The 18,077-nt window shown below is 59.7% G+C and overlaps 1 protein-coding gene across 2 annotated transcripts in view; it reads right to left on the bottom strand.

Annotated features, from left to right (window-relative positions):
• Positions 1 to 18,077, bottom strand: part of NLRC3 (NLR family CARD domain containing 3) — a 32,121-nt gene continuing 14,044 nt past the window's right edge. The window contains exons 4-19 of one of the 2 annotated variants that reach the window (XM_070063987.2): positions 16,311 to 18,060; positions 15,536 to 15,622; positions 13,359 to 13,442; positions 12,832 to 12,915; positions 12,482 to 12,565; positions 11,288 to 11,371; positions 10,135 to 10,218; positions 9,588 to 9,671; positions 9,021 to 9,104; positions 8,387 to 8,470; positions 7,958 to 8,041; positions 5,821 to 5,904; positions 5,351 to 5,434; positions 4,732 to 4,789; positions 4,308 to 4,391; positions 1 to 4,100 (exon numbers count right to left, since the gene is read on the bottom strand). In XM_070063987.2, the coding sequence (XP_069920088.1) occupies positions 3,927 to 4,100; positions 4,308 to 4,391; positions 4,732 to 4,789; positions 5,351 to 5,434; positions 5,821 to 5,904; positions 7,958 to 8,041; positions 8,387 to 8,470; positions 9,021 to 9,104; positions 9,588 to 9,671; positions 10,135 to 10,218; positions 11,288 to 11,371; positions 12,482 to 12,565; positions 12,832 to 12,915; positions 13,359 to 13,442; positions 15,536 to 15,622; positions 16,311 to 18,060 (3,077 nt within the window). In that variant the 3' untranslated portion in view covers positions 1 to 3,926. Of the gene's footprint in view, positions 4,101 to 4,307; positions 4,392 to 4,705; positions 4,790 to 5,350; positions 5,435 to 5,820; positions 5,905 to 7,957; positions 8,042 to 8,386; positions 8,471 to 9,020; positions 9,105 to 9,587; positions 9,672 to 10,134; positions 10,219 to 11,287; positions 11,372 to 12,481; positions 12,566 to 12,831; positions 12,916 to 13,358; positions 13,443 to 15,535; positions 15,623 to 16,310; positions 18,061 to 18,077 lie in introns of both variants that reach the window. The other variant, XM_070063988.2, reaches the window with a different exon arrangement.

The following is an 18,077-nucleotide window of genomic DNA, read 5'->3' as shown; positions in this document are numbered from 1 at the left end:
TTTTTTTAAAGATTTATTTATTTACTTGAAAGAGTTATACAGAGAGAGGAGAGGGAGAGGAAGAGGGAGAGACAAAGAGGTCTTCCATCTGCTAGTTCACTCCCCAATTGGCCACAACGGCCAGAGCTGCTCTGATCTGAAGCCAGGAGCCAGGAACTTCCTCTGGGTCTCCCAGCAGGTACAGGGGCCCAAGGACTTGGGCCATCTTCTACTGCTTTCCCAGGTCATAGCAGAGAGCGTGACAGGAAGCGGAGTAGCCGGGTCTTGAACCGGCTCCCATATGGGATGCCGGCACTGCAGGCGGTGGCTTTACCTGCTATGCCACAGCACCAAACCCCACACTCAGAGAACTTAATGCAGTACGCACCTCTACTACTGGCCATGCCCTCCTACCTGGACAGAATGCGTGAAGCAGTGGCATTGCAGCATTTAGGCTACAGGTTGCAAGGACAGTGATCCCTGAGAGGGGAAGCAGATGCCGTGAGCCCAGCTGGACGGGTCGCAGCACACAATGTGGGGCAGGGAGAAGTTGCAGGAGTTGAAACTGGAAATCAGGAGGCCACGGTGGCTGGTGTTCAGAGGACGGAGCAACAGAGAGCAGAGCTGCGCAGGGTTCTTGACCCGCAGAAGGACCCTTGCAGCAGGTGTGTGAGGAAACCACCCAGAACCAGGGAAGGAGCACCAAAAAGGAACAGGCAGAACTGTCCCCAGAGCTCACAGAGGGCCAGCATAGTTGGTGTCCCCACAGCCAGATCGGGCAAACCCTGCAGTGTGTGGGCAGCACGTAGAGCATGCAGAAAACAGAGGGCCTCAGTGGTGAGGTCTGCCTAGCAACACTGAAAGGTGGAAAGGAACAAAAAGTTTTAGGTAATCACGTCCCAGAACAAAACCCAAGGATATTTTAAGGAATACAGAAATTGTTCCCAACAAGTTAATATGCCCAATGTCTGGTTTCCAGTCAGAAAGTACTAGGTATAGGGTCAGTGTTTAGTGTCTGCATTCCACATTGGAATACCTGGATATGATTTCCAGCTCCGACCGAGGCTCCAACTTCCTGCTCTTGCACACCCTGGGAGGCGGCCATAATGGCGGAAGTAGCTGGGTCCCTGCCACCCACATGAAAGCCCTGGATCGAGCCCCCAGCTTCAGCCTGGCCCAACTCTGCCCATTACAGGCATGGAGGAGCGACCAGCAGATGGGACATTCACTGTGTTTCTATCTCTATGCCTGTCTGTCTACCTCTCAAAAAGAAAACTTAATAAAAATTACTAGATATAAGAAGAAAAAGGGAGAAACAGGTCCAAGATTCAGACAAATCCTTTTTTAAGATTTATTTATTTGAAAGGCAGTTACATAGAGAGAGAGGTCTTCCATCTGTTGGTTCATTCCCCAAATGGCCACAACAGCTGAAGCTGGGCGCATGCAAAGGCAGGTGCCAGGAGCCTCTTCTGGGTCTCCCACATGGGTGCAGGGGCCCAAGCACTTGGGCCATTTTCTGCTGCTTTCTGAGGCCATAACAGAGTTGGATCAGAAGTGGAGCAGCTGGGACTTGAACCTGCACCCATATGGGAAAATGGATCTGCAGGTGGCGGCTTTACTCACTACGCCACTACGCCACAGCGCCGGCCCCAAACAAAGCCTTCTGACAGCCACAGCTGTTAGTGGAGGAACGAGCATGGGAAGGAGAGCGAAAAGGTCTCGGACAGAACTCGGAGAGACTTAGGAGAACGCTGAAACAGGACGCGGGTTAGATGGGATGAACAGCAGTTTAGATGCTGTGGAAGAAGGTATCAGTGACCCTGTGACAGTGGAACTCCATGTGGAAACAAACCCCCAATCAGCGCGTACCAGTTACTGATCGCTGCCTCCACTCCAGATCCGCCTTTGGTCCTGCCTGCGCCGGTGGAGCCGGGCCCTGTGCGTCCCTGTCCTTGGCCATCCAGTGAGGTGGGAAGTGGCAGCGGCAGCCGCTCTCAGAGGCCCTCAGGCATTGTCACCCCTCTGAGCCTTCTCCAGGGCCCGGCCATCACGGCAGACAGAAGGCAGCCAAGCCGCAGCGCCCCAGTACTGAGCAAAAGGCTGGCTGCAATCCTACGGCCAGCAGACGCGTCTTTCAGATGCACCTGGAAGCCTAGAAGGCCCTCATTCAAGTGTCTGCGGTTTCCACATCACGTTCTTTTTTTTTAAATTTTTTTTATTTTTATTTTTTGACAGAGTGGACAGTGAGAGAGACAGAAAGGTCTTCCTTTGCCGTTGGTTCACCCTCCAATGGCCGCCATGGCTGGCGCGCTGTGGCCGGCGCATTGCACTGATCCGATGGCAGGAGCCAGGTACTTCTCCTGGTCTCCCATGGGGTGCAGGGCCCAAGCACTTGGGCCATCCTCCACTGCACTCCCTGGCCACAGCAGAGAGCTGGCCTGGAAGAGGGGCAACCGAGACAGAATCCGGCGCCCCAACTGGGACTAGAACCCGGTATGCCAGTGCCGCAAGGTGGAGGATTAGCCTAGTGAGCCACGGTGCCGGCCACATCACGTTCTTTATAACAGATTTTTCCCTCCTGTCCGGGGCCCAGTCAAAGCCCGGCCCAGCCTATTGTGTTTTTCTTGGCACTGACATTTTTGGAGAGGTCGGGTCCGCTCTGCGGAATGCCGCTCATTTTGGAGTTTGTGTACTTGTTCTTTCTTGATGAGGTTCAGTAAACGTTTTTGGCAAGAACAGGGCATCAGTGACGTGTCCTGGAGCACTCCGTCGGGGGCGCGTGCTGTCTGTCCTGTGGTTGGTTGGCCGTGTGAAGCTTGGTTGCTGTGAAGGTGCCGCGTGCTGGGTTCCAGCTGGCTAAGGTGTGTTGTCACCTTTGCTGAAGGGCTTCGCCTTTGTGGAGTGATGTTCTGAGCCTTTGCAGTCTTTTTCCCCAGCAGGTTTTCATGGTCTTGGTGTCCATGGATTCTTGTGTAAATACCACTTTTAAAGAGATATTTGGGACAGCAGTGCTTCCCTTTTGAATTTGAAAGTGACAGTGGCAGTGTGGCATTCATAAGCATTGTCCTTGGTTGTTCAGTTGTTGAGATCTGTGATGTCCCCACTTGGACTTTTTTTCTCCAATTTCAATCTGAGCCAGCCATGGGTGTTTACTCTAGGCAGAAGCCCAGCTCGCTTGTCAGCGTAGGAAGCTGGGGCATGGTGCTTCAGGAAACTGGGGCGTGGTTCGGGAAGCTGGGACATGGTTCGGGAAGCTGGGGCGTGGTGGTTCGGGAAGCTGGGCCGTGGTTCGGGAAGCTGGGTCGCGGTGGTTGGGAAGCTGGGGCGGGGCATGATGGTTGGGAAGCCTGATGCAAAATGTCTTAGTAACTCAGTGGCACCGACAGTGGGTCACCAGTGTTGCAGACTCCAGATGGCACGTGGGGCCTTGCCCTTGTGCTGGGGAGGTTTTGTAATGGATGCAGAGTGGCAGAACCCTTGCAGGCGCCCGCCTGTGTCTCCAGACTCCCGGAATAGGGCCTTGCACTTGTCTTCATGGCTTTCTCATACTCTAAGGATCACACCTCTGAAACCTCCTTTCTTCTTGAGCAAAGAAAGAGGGGCCCCTGTGTCACCCCTGCAAACTGGCAGGCTCAACACACCTGAGGACTGCTGCGCATTTCAGCGTGAGGCTGATTTGGACTGGATGAATGGGAAAGGGCAGTGATGACCTTAAGTCGGGGGCAAATGAAATGTCGAGGTATAAATCCGCTAGAACCACTAGAACCAGCTTCTTACAGTACAGCACTTCTGGGCCCCCTGTGTGCCTTGCTGGCAGCCCCGGCCCTCTGAGGCAGACACACCCGCCCTGCCTGGACTGACCCTGGGCCGGGAGAGGGGCTCGCGAACCCCTGTGGTAGCACCTCTCCTTCCCTTGCACGGGAGACCAGGCCTCGGGCTGGGACAGGTCATTCCCAAGTGACAGGAAGGCACCTGGGGTGTGGTCTTGGTCTCTGCTTGTCCTGCCCGGTCCACTGGGAACTTGTTCTGGTCACATGTCCACCGTGCACGTGGGAGCGTTTGTCTTTATAGCCTCTGAGATCATCCTGGCACCAGATTCCCCGATCTGGTTTCCCTGTAGACTGGAAGAGAAGGGGCAAGGCCGGGCTGGGTGCCTCCAGGTTCTCAGCAGAAAACGCAGAACTCCCCACGGAAGCTTTGTGCTTCCAGGAGCCCTCTCCCGGGCGAGGCTCAGGCTGCCCCGATCGTGAGCTGAACTCCGCAGAGCAGTCCTAAGGAGGGGTGAGCAGGAGCGGCAGGGGAGGGGTGGTCCTGCTGAGCCTACTCACTTGATGTGCTGCAGCCCGTGGTTTCCGGACAGCGCCGTGGCCACACAGATCGCCCCGTCCATGCCCAGGGAGTTCTCTTGCAGGCTAGGCAGAGAACAGATGGCCCGGTGAGCGCTGGGACAGTCCAGCCCCACAGGAGGCCACGCTGCTGCGTGTCCTGGGGGCCGCCGAGGGGCGGGCTCTGCTGGCTGACTTGTCCGCAGGCACCACCACAGCCATCCCACCGGGGATCGTCAGTGCCATTGTGAAGTGGCTGACTTGGGAGTTCAGCCCGTCAGCTGCAGCACGTGCACCTGACAGAGCAGTCCTGGGTGCTCCTAGCGTGGCATCCCACGGGAAGAGCAGCAGGGGCATCTGCTGCCCTGGGATGCACGCGGGCAGTCGCTGAGGCCACTTACTTGAGTCTCCGGAGGCTTGAGTTTACCTTCAAGGCCTTTGCCAGGGCTTTGGCTCCAGCCACCCCGATGGCATTCCCTCTTAGGCTGCAAGGAAAGACAGGGGACCTGAGGCTCGGGGCCAGGCCGAGAGGGGTCATCGCTGCCTCTTTGGAAGGGTGATGGGTTACTTGGGCTCCAGCAATGCCAGGAGGTGAGGATTGCTCCGTCCTCACTCCCCGGTGGCTGCAGAGTTGGATGCGGGGTGTCGGGACTTTGAAGGCTGGGTGCAGTTGGCACTCTGTGGGAGCCCCCTCCTCCTCTTCTCTTCCAAAAAAAGGAGAAGCTGAGCCGAAACAGGAGAGGCAGTGCTTGCACCCTGCAGGTCCCTGGTCCAACTCTGTGCCATAAACCCTGGAGAGCCACACCTGAGAGCCTCACAAAGCCTCCCTCCCTGCCCGGGAGTCCCCTCAGCGGGGCAAGGCCACCCCCGAGAGCAGGAACTTGGCAAGAGAAGGGAAAGCCACCGTGACTCCAGGCGAATGGGGACCGTCGCTGGGGCCTTAAGTGGAAGTCATTAAGTTGCTCAGTTCCCCTCATCTTTTCATTTGGAATCCGCAGCTTGGTTCCTTTGAGCCAAAGGCTATGTCTGGAGGCAGGAGTACTTACTCAAGGATCTCCAAGGTTCTGTTCACAGCCAGGGCCTCCCCAAGTGCCTGGGCCCCCCGGGTACCAATGGAGGCCACCTGGAGACTGAGAAGAGGTGCAGTAGTGCTTGCCACAGCCCCACGCCTGCCAAGGCCCACAAACTCTCCCTTAACTTAGGGCTGACGAGAGAAATAGCGCAAAGAAGTGTTGGCCCACGATCTCTCCCAGGAATGCACCTCCCACCTACAGGGTCCCGTGCCCAGGACATCTGCGGGCTACACATAAGGAAGTGAGTCTCCTGGGAAGCGTGAGGTAGGGAGGGGACACTCATCGCTGTACCCTTAATGCTTTCTGGGTTTGATTCCCTGATTGCTAATCTATCAATATAATGTTGATATTTCCTATAATAATATTAGAAAAATTAAACACCAGTTCCTTGGGGTTGGCATGAGAGGCCAGCCTCCCGGGCTGCCATGCATGACGGGACTTACTAGAGGGCCGTGAGCGCCGTGTTCACCTTCAGAGAGCCAGCCACCGCTGAGGCACCTTCGTCCCCAATGGCGTTTTCCTGTAGACTGAACACGGAGTTGGAGCTGTTCCATGCCTGCGCACAGGCCAGCACCCCCACAGGAACTGCCCAGCGTGGGCCTCCCAGGTTCCTTTAGACACAGGCCAGCCAGAGACACGCTCCCAGGGTCACTCTGGGGACCCTCCCGGCTGCCCTTGTCACGCCTGCCTGCCCACACGTGCCCTGGGGGGTGCGACTCCATGCAGGGTGTCTGGGGGCTGCATGAATCGGAACCTTGGCAGGCAGGCAAGGAAAGGGACTCAGGGAGACTGTCGGCAAGGGTTCGGGCCAAAAAGGGTGCGGCTTTCAAAACCCACCAGAAACAACCTGAAGCCCTCCGTCCCTGGGCCACTGCTGCCAGCAGCATTCTGTAACCTCTATTTATTTACTTATTCTTCCTCTCCCTTCTAAGTCACAGGGCCTTGGGGCAGAAAATGAGGGTAGTTGTGGTGGACACTGGCTTTTAGTAGACAAATATTTGAGTGTGCATTGTGCAAGGGGTGTGCATGGCAGCAGGTAGAAAGACGTGATTAAGTGAGCAGCCGTGAGAGGCCAAGCCAGACTGCCGGGAAAACCAGCAGGGCTCCTCCCCAGTGGTCACAGAACACTGCCCAGGATAAACTGGTCAAAACCAACCCCCAAAAGATGAGGCCCAGGAGGGCCCTGCAGAAATCTGAGTTCCCCGAGTGGTTAAGAACAGGGTTTGGGGGGCCGGTGCTGTGGTGCAGTGTGTTAACGCCCGGCCTGAAGCACCGGCATCCCATGTGGTCACCAATTCTAGTCCTGGCTGCTCCACTTCTGACCCAGCTCTCTGCTATGGCCTGGGATAACAGTGGAAGATGGCGCAAGTCCTTGGGCCCCTGCACATGGGAGACCCAGAAGAAGCTCCTGGCTCCTGGCTCCTGGCTCCTGGCTCCTGGCTTCAGGTTGGTGCAGCTCCAGCTGTTGCTGCCAACTGGGGAGTGAACCATCAGATGGAAGACCTTGCTCTCTGTCTCTACCTCTCTCTGTAACTCTTTCAAATAAATAAAATAAATCTTTAAAAGAAAAAAAAAAAACAGGGTTTGGGAGGTGTAAAGTTGATTTTTCGGGGCCTTCTGAGCCACACAGGAGGCTTGCACTTCCCCTGTAGCACCAGGCAGCCATTCAAGGATCTCACCCAGACAGGGATAAGTAGGCGCTTTGCAAAGATCTCTGGCCAGCAGTGTGGGGTAAGGGGTGGAGGGGGCTGGGTGGGAGACTGCTGAGTGATGCAGGTCTAGATGGTAGCCACAGGGATCAAGAGAACCGGGTGGGTGGTGAGACCCTGGAGGGAACATCAGCAGGACTTGGAGAACAGGGAGTTGGGGGTGAGGGGCAAGCCAAAAGCAGGCAGGTGAGAGAGGCAGACAAACCGTAGTGCTGGGGGTCCCCAGGGATGGAGCTCCAGGGGCTTCTGGGGCCTGGACCATCACTGGAGTCCCCAGTTGTCCCTAAGGAGAAGGTGGCCTGGGACGGCACCCTGGGGAGCCCCAGTGTTCAGGCAGAAGCCAAGCAGAAGAAAAGCATGTGGAGATCCAGCCAGAAAGGGGATGTCCTAGAAGCTGGAGCAGCCTGAGTGGACCCAGCGTCCACGGGCAGGGTGAACGGGTAACTAACACCTGTGTGTCTGTCTGTGCGGCAGAATGTAGTTTAGCCACAAAAAGGAAGGAAGTACACTGCAACGTGGCTGGTCCCGGGAGACCATGTGGCTGTGTCCCTGGAGACAGTGTCCATTAGTGGTTGCCATGGTGGGGGGTGGGAAGAATGGAAAGGGAATGCTAAGTATGGGGTTTCCTTTCAATTGTTGACTTAGAATATGCTAGAAACTGGTGCATGGTAGACTTCCAATAGGTAGACTGCTATGCTTTGTGGAGTATATTTTAATGACCCTCTTGGATTTTTTAAAAAAGTTGACGAGGACCTGATCATGCCTGCTGACCTCAGGGCAGGGAGGCTGAGCCCTGGCCTGGCCTGGCCAGCCCTGGCTTCTCAGGTCCCCCTGCCCGCCCCGCCCCTGCAGCCCTGTGGGTGGCACTTACTCTAAGCTGGTCAGGCTCCTGTTGAGCTGTAGAGCTTGCCCGAGGGCCCTGGCAGCACCGGCCTGGATGAAGTTCCACTGCAGGCTGGGCAGACAGACAGGCATGACCGCATGGCCTGTGCAGAGCCCAGCAGGGTCTGACGGTGACTCCTGCAGCCCTCCTCACATGGGGTCCGAAAGGGGTCCGTGGTGGCCACAGGGACAGACCCACAAGGTGACTCTAAGTGGCCCTTGCATAAGGCCTGGGACCCCTGAGGCCCAGCCTGCTACGTGGTTGGGTGCGGCCTGTACAGACGGCATGGGCCCCGGAGACCGTTGAAGCTTGAGGGTCGGGGGGAGCCCAGAGGCAGGCCTGCACAGAGTTGGTGTGCGTGGATATGGCCCTCGGCTCTGTGGAAGGGCACGGGGTAGGGTGAGGCCATGGACTCACTGCAGAGACCTGAGGGCACGGTTTCCTCCCACTGCGACTGCGATGGCCTGGGCGCCCTGGTCCTGGAGCAGGTTGGCTGTCAGGCTGCGGGGGAGTGGGGCAAATGAGTGAGAGCTGGCCTGAAGGAAGCCCCCTGTCCTCTGTCACCAGGGCGTTCAGGTCACTCCCCCCGTCCCGAGGGCCACATGGGGTCTGTGCCAGTGTTACGAGCTGTGGAGCTCTGGTGAGCCAGGCACGGGCGCTGGAGCACTGTTCTGAGCCATCAACAACCTGGGGCAGGCACGGCCAGGATCTGCAGAACTGCCCGGGGCACTCACTGCCCAGTGGCATGGTGCCACACTGACTCCAGGAGGCCCCTCCCACGTGCTTGTCCCTCACCCGGGCTATGGCAGGCTCAGCAGCACACCGTCCACCCCCTTGTGTCACTCGTCATGGGAGCCGGGGCATGTGTCAGGGAAGCCACCAGACACTAGGTCTACAACCCCTTCCCAGCTCGGTCCTCCTCCAGTCCTGTGACATGGCCAGGGTGTGGAGAGCCTAGGCCACTGGGGTGGCCCCTGTTAGGACGGTGGTGGTTCAGGCCCCGGGCATCACTAGCCCTAGGAAGCGGAGTTAGCCCCTTCCCGGCACGTACTCCAGGTTCTCCAAGGTGCTGTTGGTGCAGAGCGCGTGAGCCAGAGCCTGGGCACCCTCTGGGCTGATGGAGTTCTCACGCAGGCTGCGGGGGAGAGAAGGCCCTGAGCTTGTGCCGGGGCAGGTGAGGCCTCTGGCAGGAAGCAGGCCCAGGTGTCCAGGCTGGTGCACCCCAGGCCTGCTGTGCAGTCTGGGCTGGGTGAGCCAGGCTCCCACAGCTGCCAGTCATGTGTCCCCACGTCAGGACCGTCGGCCACGCAGGAACATCCAGGAGGAAGCAGGTAGGACAACAGTGCCCCAGAGGCGCCAACAGGTGAGCACGCCGGGTACCTGATGGACGTGCGAATGGGCAGAGAGCCGCAGAGCAGCCGCACTGAGGGCCGCAGCGGACCCCTGCCCTCCTGAGGGAGCAGGAACAGGGATGGGGTTCAGGCTCCAGGCCCGAGCCTGCCTCAACCACAGATTTCCTAGGGCAGCTTCCCAGCCCCAGCCTTGCCTTCCCAGCCCTGACGCCTCAGCAGAGAGAGCACTGGTCAGAGGGCACGCTGGCCGGGAGGGCGGGGCTTACCTGAGGCGGAGGAGGGTCTGGTTGGCACCCAGGGCCTCTGTCAGTGCTGCCACTCCCACGTCGCTGATGGAGTTGCTCTGCAGGCTGCGGGCAGAGGAGGGCACCCTTGGCCTGGCTGTCCAGCCCGGACCACAGGCCCTGGCTCAGCAGAGTCGGGGGACCTGGGGACAAGCACCTCGACTCTGCTCCTCTCCTCATGCCTGCTTCCTTTCCCATCCCCCCACCTTCTAGCCCCTGCCGAGTCAGGCAAGTGGGTGTAGTGGGAGAAGCCCCAACGTTTAGCCTCTGCCTTGGCACAGAGGGCTCTGAACAGGCTCAGAGTGGGGCATGTTGGCTCTGCGGCCCCGAGAAAGTGCTCAGCAGAGTGTCCCCAGAAGGGGGAGCCCAGGTCCCTACCCCCAAAGGCCAGCTTTGTCTTCAGCGGCTGCCGCCTGCCCGCAGGGAGTTTGGAGCTTGTCACTCTGAGGTTCCCAGGGCCAGCCCCACTCCTGCCATGTGCTGGATGGAGAACCCCGGGGGAACCGTCACCACGGTCAGGCAGACTCACTCCAGGCTCTCCAGGCCCTGGTTCACCTTCAGCGCCTCTGCCAGGGCCTTGGCACCTCCATCGCCTATGCTGTTACTGGAGAACCTGCAAGAGACATGGTGAGTTTGCCTCTTGGGGCAGCTGGGCAGGGCTGGGCCTGGGGATCAGGGCCCAGGGGAGCCCTCAGGGGAGGCTGTCCCTGCTTTCTCAAGGGTGATCAGTGTGCAGCTTGTCCTGCCTGAGACTTGTTGACCCAGTCTCTGAAGTGACCACCTGCTGCCTGCCTGTCAGTGTTCAAGTGACAAAGCACTCCTGACTCTGGCAGGGGAGGGGCAGGGCAGGGGCAGGGGCAGGGGCAGGGGCAGCAGCAGCCCTTTGGTGAGAGGCATTTGTGATACTTTAAGGAACATAGCCTGGGCTTGCTGTTTTATTGAGTGCTTTGGAGTCCAAAGCCAGCAATCCTGAACCCACAGTCTGTCCATCATCCATCCCTCCCTCCCCACCTCCAGTCACCCACACATCCATCTCTCCATCCCTCCCTCCTCCAGTCACCCACACATCCATCCTTCCCTCCCTCTCTCCCTCCCTCCATTCATTCATCCATCCATCCATCCCACACATCCATCATGCCTCCCTCCCTCCTTCCCTCCCTCCCTCCCTCCATCCCACATCCATCTCTCCATGCCTTCCTCCCTCCAGTCACTCACACATCCATCCTTCCCTCCCTACCTCCCTCCATCCATCCATCCATCCATCCCTCCCTCCCTCCAGTCACCCACACATCCATCATGCCTCCCTCCCTCCATCCCACACATCCACACATCCATCCATCCCTCCCTCCCTCCCTCCCTCCCTCCAGTCACCCACACATCCATCCCTCCCTCCCTCCAGTCACCCACACATCCATCGGTCCATCCCTCCCTCCAGTCACCCACTCATCCATCCATCCCTCCCTCCCTCCAGTCACCCACACATCCATCCTTCCCTCCCTCCATCCAGTCACCCACACATCCATCCATCCCCCCTCCCTCCAGTCACCCACACATCGACCTCTGCATGCATCCGCCCATCCACTCCTCCGTGCGCCCATGCGGCCGTCCATGCTCACAACCACTAGCGATGGGCGGGCGTGGTGCTGGGCACTGAGGATCCCCGGCCCTCCCGCGTTTCTCACACGAGCTCCTTCAGGCTCCTGTTGTGCTTCAGGGCGCCGGCCATCCGCTGGGCTCCCGCAGGCCCGATGCTGTTCTTCTGCAGGCTATGGGGGTGAGAGGGGCCCTTTAGCAAAATGGGCTGCGGTTCAGGGTGAGAGTTGGAGGCAGCTCCGGGGCCCCCTGTTTGTCACAGCAGCGGGGGAGGGCTCTCCAAGAAGGGTGTGCGGATGGTCGCCCAAGTGATGCTGTACATGGATGTGATGTCAAGGGAGGCTGAGAGGCGCCGGCAGCTGCGGCCTCCTCTATAAGGGTCCGAAAAGCAGAGCCCAGCGATCTCCCAAGCGTGGACTTCACGGTCACGTCCGGCTGTCCCCAACAGCCTGCCTTCCTCACGGCTCCCTCTCCCCAGGGAGGTGCTGGAAAACCTGCTTCCTCTTCTGAGTCTGATGGAGGGGAAGGGGCAGGAGGACCCCACACTCATCCTAGGGGCAGGTAGGACACGCCCTCCCCGTGAGGCTAAAAAGAGACCCTGGCTCCAAAAAGGAAAAGGTCCCTGCCCCCACCCCACCCCTTAGAGTGTTTCCTTGAGAAGATCTGAGTCCACCTCCTTCTGTCCTTTGAGATGCCTTAAGCCGGGGCTGTCTGTGAAAGACTATCACTGAAGACAGGTCCTGACGGGGAATCAGTGGGCACCTGGCTGCACAGGTACCTGCTCGTCATACAGGCGGGAGAAGTTTCATTTTCCCTTTGCGTGAAGGCAAATACGGCACACAGATGGCTACCCCCAATTAGGGAATTTAGGATTGACCGTGTGACAAATGGTGCTGTGAGGTCCTCTTCTTGAGGACAGGTTGAATGCAGTGGGCAGGCTGTGTCTGCTGGGCCGTGGGGCAGTGGTTTCTTTCTGTCTTGCAGCCTGATGGGCACTCTGCCTGCGAGGCACAGCTCAGCCAGCTCAGTGCTTGCAAGTGGTGTCATTGTGTATTGGGTCTGTGTGTGCAGGGAGGATTTCTGGGTTGGTAAGCGGTTGCATTTTTAATTACTCCCCCAACACCTGTTCTCTGGAAAAGCAGCAGGCATCATTTTCCCAGGTGCCATCCAGGTGGGTCAGAAGCACCTCAAGACTCAGCCCACCTATTTCTCCTAGCAGGAAACAGAGCAATCCTTGGAGAAGGGGGAGGGAGCGGGTAGGGAGAGGAGGTGTGTCCACTCACTGCAGTACGGAGAGCGTCCTGTTGGAGGCCAGGGCCTCAGCCACGGACCTGGCGCCATCATCCCTGATCGTGTTGCCCTGGAGGCTGCAGAGGCGGAAGGCGCATCAGTGATGAGGCAAGGGAGGGCGCCTGGCAGCGGCCTGGACCCCGCCCACACGGGGCACCTCCCTGGGGCGCGATGCGCCGAGTCACTCAGGCACCGGGAGACTTGCTTAGGGTGCACGGTCCCTGCTACCCAGTGGATGAGAGCCAGTAGTCCTCACCCACCATTTCGAACCCATCCCTTCCATGGTGGCAGCTGAGGAGAGGGCTCTCTGGGGACGGCGGGGCAGGGACCAGGGGACACGTACCTCAGAGAGGTCAGGGTGCGGTTAATCTTCAGAGCGTCTGCCAGGGCCTTAGCCCCTTGTGACCCAATGGAGTTACTGCGCAGGCTGCCATGAGGGACGAGAGACGTGACCTCCAGGGAGGGATGGAGGGACGGAAGCTTCCGCCTAACCCTGAAGTCTGACCCTCCGAGGGAGTGTGTGGGGGTCAGGGCTTCACTCCTGGTGGAACCAGGCCGAGAGCCTCACAGAGTGAACAGGAAGGAGTTCCGGAGAAGGCCCCGGGCGATGGGGAGAGGGAGGCAGGACTGCTGGCCCAGTGGGCACGGGCCAGGCGTGGGGGTGAGGAGAAGCAGCCACAGGTGCCCTGGGTGAGGCTCTGCGGCTGCCCAGCTGCCCTTCCAGTCACCCCCCAGGGCGGGTGTCAAGGCTGTGGCCCCCTGATTCTGACTCCTACTAGGAGCCCGGGGACCTTGGGACCTGTCTTAAATGGAGTGCCATGCAGAGGCTCCCGGCACTGCCTACGCGGGCCCACAGTTCTTCCTACTTACTCCAGAGCGGTCAGGCTTCTGTTGACCAGGAGGGATCTGGCCAGAGCTTTGGCCCCTTTGTTGCTGATCAGGTTCTCAGCCAGACTGCCCAAGGAAGGAGAGAAAAGTGGTGAATTCAGGCAGCAAGTCTCCTTGCCTCTTCCTCAACACCATGCCCATGGTTCAGGCTGCTAAGTCTTCCCAGCATCACCAGGGCCTGGACATGGGGGAGGGCAGGTGACCGCTAAGGCAGATGCCTTGGGGCTGGGCAAGGTCAGGGCAGAGTGGGATGGACAGATCTTCACTCTGACGGAGGGTTCTAGGAAAAAAACAGCCAGAACCCAGCTCCCCAGTTTTCACCAACAGCACAGCACTGTGGAAGGGCAGTTGCCGGAGCCAGCCGTGTTGGTCCTGGCCAGTGGAGCTTTGGTGCACTGGGCCTCAGGGAAAGCCAAGCACAAAAGCAGCGATCCATGGCCTTGGCCGGTTTCCCCAGTGCATGCATTTCCAGCATTGCCAATCTGCAGAATTCCTGAAGTTAAGCTGACAGCTGAGTGCACGAGCCAGCATGGACTGGTTCCAGCCCATCGCTGCCCCTGGCCTCCTCGCCAGGACAAGACAGCAAGTAGCAGGTTTCCAGCAAAACCAGCATTCACAAAAGCACACCTGTGTGTGTCTGAAAGGCTGCCTCCAGCAGAATGCTGGTGGTCGCCTTAACCTTGCTTCCCGTGTCCCGGTTCAGGAATGACCCCGTGGAGGCTCTCGGCAGTTAGGTAGGCTTCCAGCCCTGAGGTGATTGTCTGGCTGGAATCCCCAGGCTGGCACTCCCCAAACTATGTCCCAAGAGCCCCTCGGAATCCTTGGGAAGGCGTTAAGGGCCAGCAGGGGTCTTGGGCTCTGGGATTCCCACATCTCCTTCCAATCCTAACAGCACCCTTTTGTCTCTCGTACTGACCGGGGTTCTGCTGGGGTACATTACTTTCTAAAATGGTTCTATTGGTTTTAAAAAGTTTTTAGCCCATTCATCCAAGGCCACTTTCTGTGAGTGTCCTCAAATTCTAGGGAGCCCCTGCCTGTCTCCCCAGGACCTGTCTGGTATTCTGTGAGTTGGATTTCGGGAGCAGCCAAGTCGTCTTCTGCAGTACGCCACACAGCGGGGTGGCATCAAGGACCAGCGTGGTCAGGTAGAGAAGGACACGTGGCCAGGAAGAAGCACTTGGCCTTGCTCTGAGTGATTCGAGCAGCGCCAGCTCCTGGGAGGTGAGACTAAAGGCTGCTGCTTCACCCTCTGCCGAGAGCGCTAGAGGCTGGCACGCTGGAAGGTTGTGACCAGTTTTCTGTCGTGGGGGTTGTGTCTTGGTCTTTCATTCCCAAGACTAAGGTAATCCTGACCACGGTGAGCCCCTCGTGGGCTGCCTCCCCTGCGCCTGGGCCACTAGAGCCCTTTGAGCTCATTACAGCCTCACAAGGACCCTGAGAGGTAGCAGGCAGTGAAGGATTAACCTTGAACCAAGGACAGTTTGGACCCTGCATCGCCCCCAGCCCCCAGGAAATCCTGGCTGGCAGGAATGTCTGCCTGAGGCTTGGGCTGGCTGGCTGGTTTACCCAAGATGGGGTTTATGGCGGGGGTCTCCGGCCACTTGGTAGCCTCTTGACCTCTGCTAGGGTGGAGGCCGAAGGCTCAGGTGAGCCTGCGGGCAGTTGGCTATGCCAGTGAAATGCTCTGGACCAGGGCTCGCTGTCATCACACGTCAGTGCTGGAGTGGATGGCCGGAAGCGTGTGTCTGGCCTCTCTCTCCTGATCTTACTCTGCGTCCTTTAAGTGTAGCGAACCCTGATCAGGACTATAATGGCTTGGCATTCTGAGTCCTAGGGAATCGCTGACCCTGCACCTGGGCGTAAGCACCCCCAAACCCACAGGGATGCCCCCGTGGGCATCGTGGCTATGGAAATCATGGCTGGCACCCCACTGGCACATGTGGTACCCAGAGACACGCCTTGTGGGCACCATAGCACCTGCCCCCGCCAGGCCCTTCTTTCTCCCTACAGGTGAGGAGCCCCTTCCGGAATGGGTGGAACAGCATCCTGAGCCGCACGCTTCCCAGACGCCTCCCCTCAAGGGTCCCCCAGCCAGCGAGCAGAGGGGACACTGAGAAGGGACAGGTGAGCAGCCTGGGCGGGGCTCCCGGGCCAGGTACCTCATCTTCTGGATGCGACAGTCCTTCCCACTCAGCATGCTGCCCAGCAGCTCCATCACGGGGTCCTGGAACTGGTTGTTGTCCAGCCTGGCCAGGGGGAAGAGGGCTGTGACAGCGAAGGGTCCCCCGCCCATGGGAGGCCGTGGACACACCCTCTGCCTCCTCTCCATCCCACCGCAGTACCACAGCCGTGGCTCCGAGGTCCGTGCTCGGCAGCCCCCATGCCCAGGCCTAGCCTATGCAGGTGAACTCCAAGGCCCGGTGCCCCCGAGCCTCACGGTCCCTACCTGGAGCAGTGTCCTCCGTGGGCGGCAGCCCTAGCAACCAGCACGCCTCACGCCTGTGCGCAACACTCTCTGCTGGCTCTCCTACGTCTGAGGACACCTGAGCTGCTCTCGGGCCCTCAGTGAGTCTCGTCCCATACCCTGTCTGGCCTCTCTTTCCTTGATCTTAACTCTGAGTCCTTTAAGTGTAGCGAACCCTGAGCATGACTGTAACGGTTTGGCGATCTGAGTCGTCCTGGGGAATCGTTGACCCTGCACCTGGGCGTAAGCACCCCCAAACTCGCCCGGAGCAGAGCATGGCGCATAGGGTGCAGCTTACGTCAGCAGTGGATGGTTCAGAGGGTGCGGTGGGTTGAATTATGACCCCAGAACGGTGTGTTGAAGTCCTAACCCTGAAAATGTGGTCTTATTTGGAAATAGGGCGATTGCCTTGGAGGGAGTGTGTCGAGTCCCTCTGCTGCCTCTGTGCCCACCCCCCACCTTGTGCCCACCTGAGGCTCTCGCAGTAGAGCAGCTGGGGCAGCAGGCTCTGGAGGACACCCTGGCTGAGGCACAGGGACAGGTTGGCTTCCTGGGCACAGGCGTCAGACACCTGCAGCAGGTAGGCCAGGGCAGCGCGGTGTGAGGGGCTGCTCAGCCCAGCCAGGGCCCCGCGCTCCATGGCCTCCTGCACGCTGTGGGCCAGCTCCGTGCACTGCAGCTCGTGTAGACAGCGCAGGACGTTCACCGCCTGGGCACCGACGGCAGCTCTGGGGCGCAGGCAGCCCTGCAGGAGCTCGGCTGCCTGTGCCCGGTAGCTCTCGTGCTCCCCTGGGGCCAGCAGGGAGCCGGCCAGCAGCGCGTTGACCCTGGGCGACAAGAGGCCCGAGAGGAAGCGCAGGAACACGTCTAGCCGGCCGTCCTCGGCCTGCATGGCCCGCTGGGCCGCGCTCCGGAAGTGTGTGAGGAAGCCCAGCCGGGGCCAGGACACGCCACTCTCGGTGAAGAGGTCGAAGATGGCCCTCTTGGACGCACCGTAGTAGTAGGCGGCCGCCACGAACTCCTGCAGGGACAGGTGGCCGAAGCAGTAGGCAGCCGAGGAGGCCAGCGTCTCCTCGCGCTGCAGGAAGCAGCTGCACAGGGCCCCCTGCAACAGAGCCAGGTCCACACCGAGCGCCTTCATGTCCTGCTCGTAGAACACGTACTTCTTCTTCACCAGCCCGTGGAAGGCCAGCCGGCCCAGGGTCCCCACCAGCCTGCGGCTGCCCTGGGCCAGCTGCTCGATCCGAGGGCTGGCCTTGCCCTTGTCCTGCCCCTCCCTGCTCAGGGCCATCCTAAAGTACCAAGCGTAAAGCTCAGCCAGGGTCCTGGGAGGCCACGGCGCTGCGTCCTGGCACGCCAGCCTGCTGCGGCGCAAGTGGCCCAGCGCCGCACCCACGAGCTGGCAGAAGGCCGGCACGGCGCACATGAGGTACAGCGCCTGGTTGGCCCGCACCTGGCTCAGGACCCAGCCCGGCAGGCTCTGGTCCTCAGGGAACATCTGCTGCAGACACTCCTCCATCTCCGGCTGCGTGAAGCCCCGGATCTCCGTCATCCGGTCCACCAGGCCGCCCGGGATTTGGCCGGCGGCACCGGGCCGGGACGTGATCCAGACAGAGACTTCTGGAAAGAGATTGCCTCGGATGATGTTGGTGATCAGGTGGTCCACCTGGATCTCCTTCTTAGGGTCCGTGCAAGCCACGGTGTTGGAGAAGTCCAGGGGCGTCTTGCACTCATCCAAGCCATCCAGGATGAGAAGGACCCTGGCTGGGGCCGCCACAGCCAGCCCGGACTCCCCGATGTGCGGAAAGGCAGAGCAGATAAGCCTGTCCACGCACAGCTTCTCGTAGGTGTTGAGGTCCCGGAAGGTCAGGGGCAGCACCAGCGAGAAGTCCTTGCCCACCTGCCCCCCGGCCCAGAGGCGAACAAAGTGCCTCACCAGGGTGGTCTTGCCCATGCCCGCCACCCCGACAGTGATGGAGACGCGGGGCGGGATGGACACCCGGGACAGGGGCAGGAACAGCCTGTCCAGGGGGATGGTCCTGGCGGGTCGCTGGCCCCCGCGGGTGGTCTCCACCTGCGTGAAGTCGTGCTCCCTCAGCTGCAGGTCTGTCAGGCCCTCCACCAGCAGGAGGCTGGTCAGTCGGGGCGGGAGGCCACCTGGCTCTGGGCCACCTCCTGCCCGGCTCAGCAGGGCCTCGCGGTGCCTCTGTAGCCGCAGCTCTGCCAGACACAGGCCA

This window comes from Oryctolagus cuniculus, chromosome 19 (genome assembly GCF_051225735.1).
Source record: "Oryctolagus cuniculus isolate XC-2025 breed Fujian yellow rabbit chromosome 19, ASM5122573v1, whole genome shotgun sequence".
Classification (NCBI taxonomy): domain Eukaryota; kingdom Metazoa; phylum Chordata; class Mammalia; order Lagomorpha; family Leporidae; genus Oryctolagus; species Oryctolagus cuniculus.
This window is presented reverse-complemented; position numbering and strand designations above follow the sequence as displayed.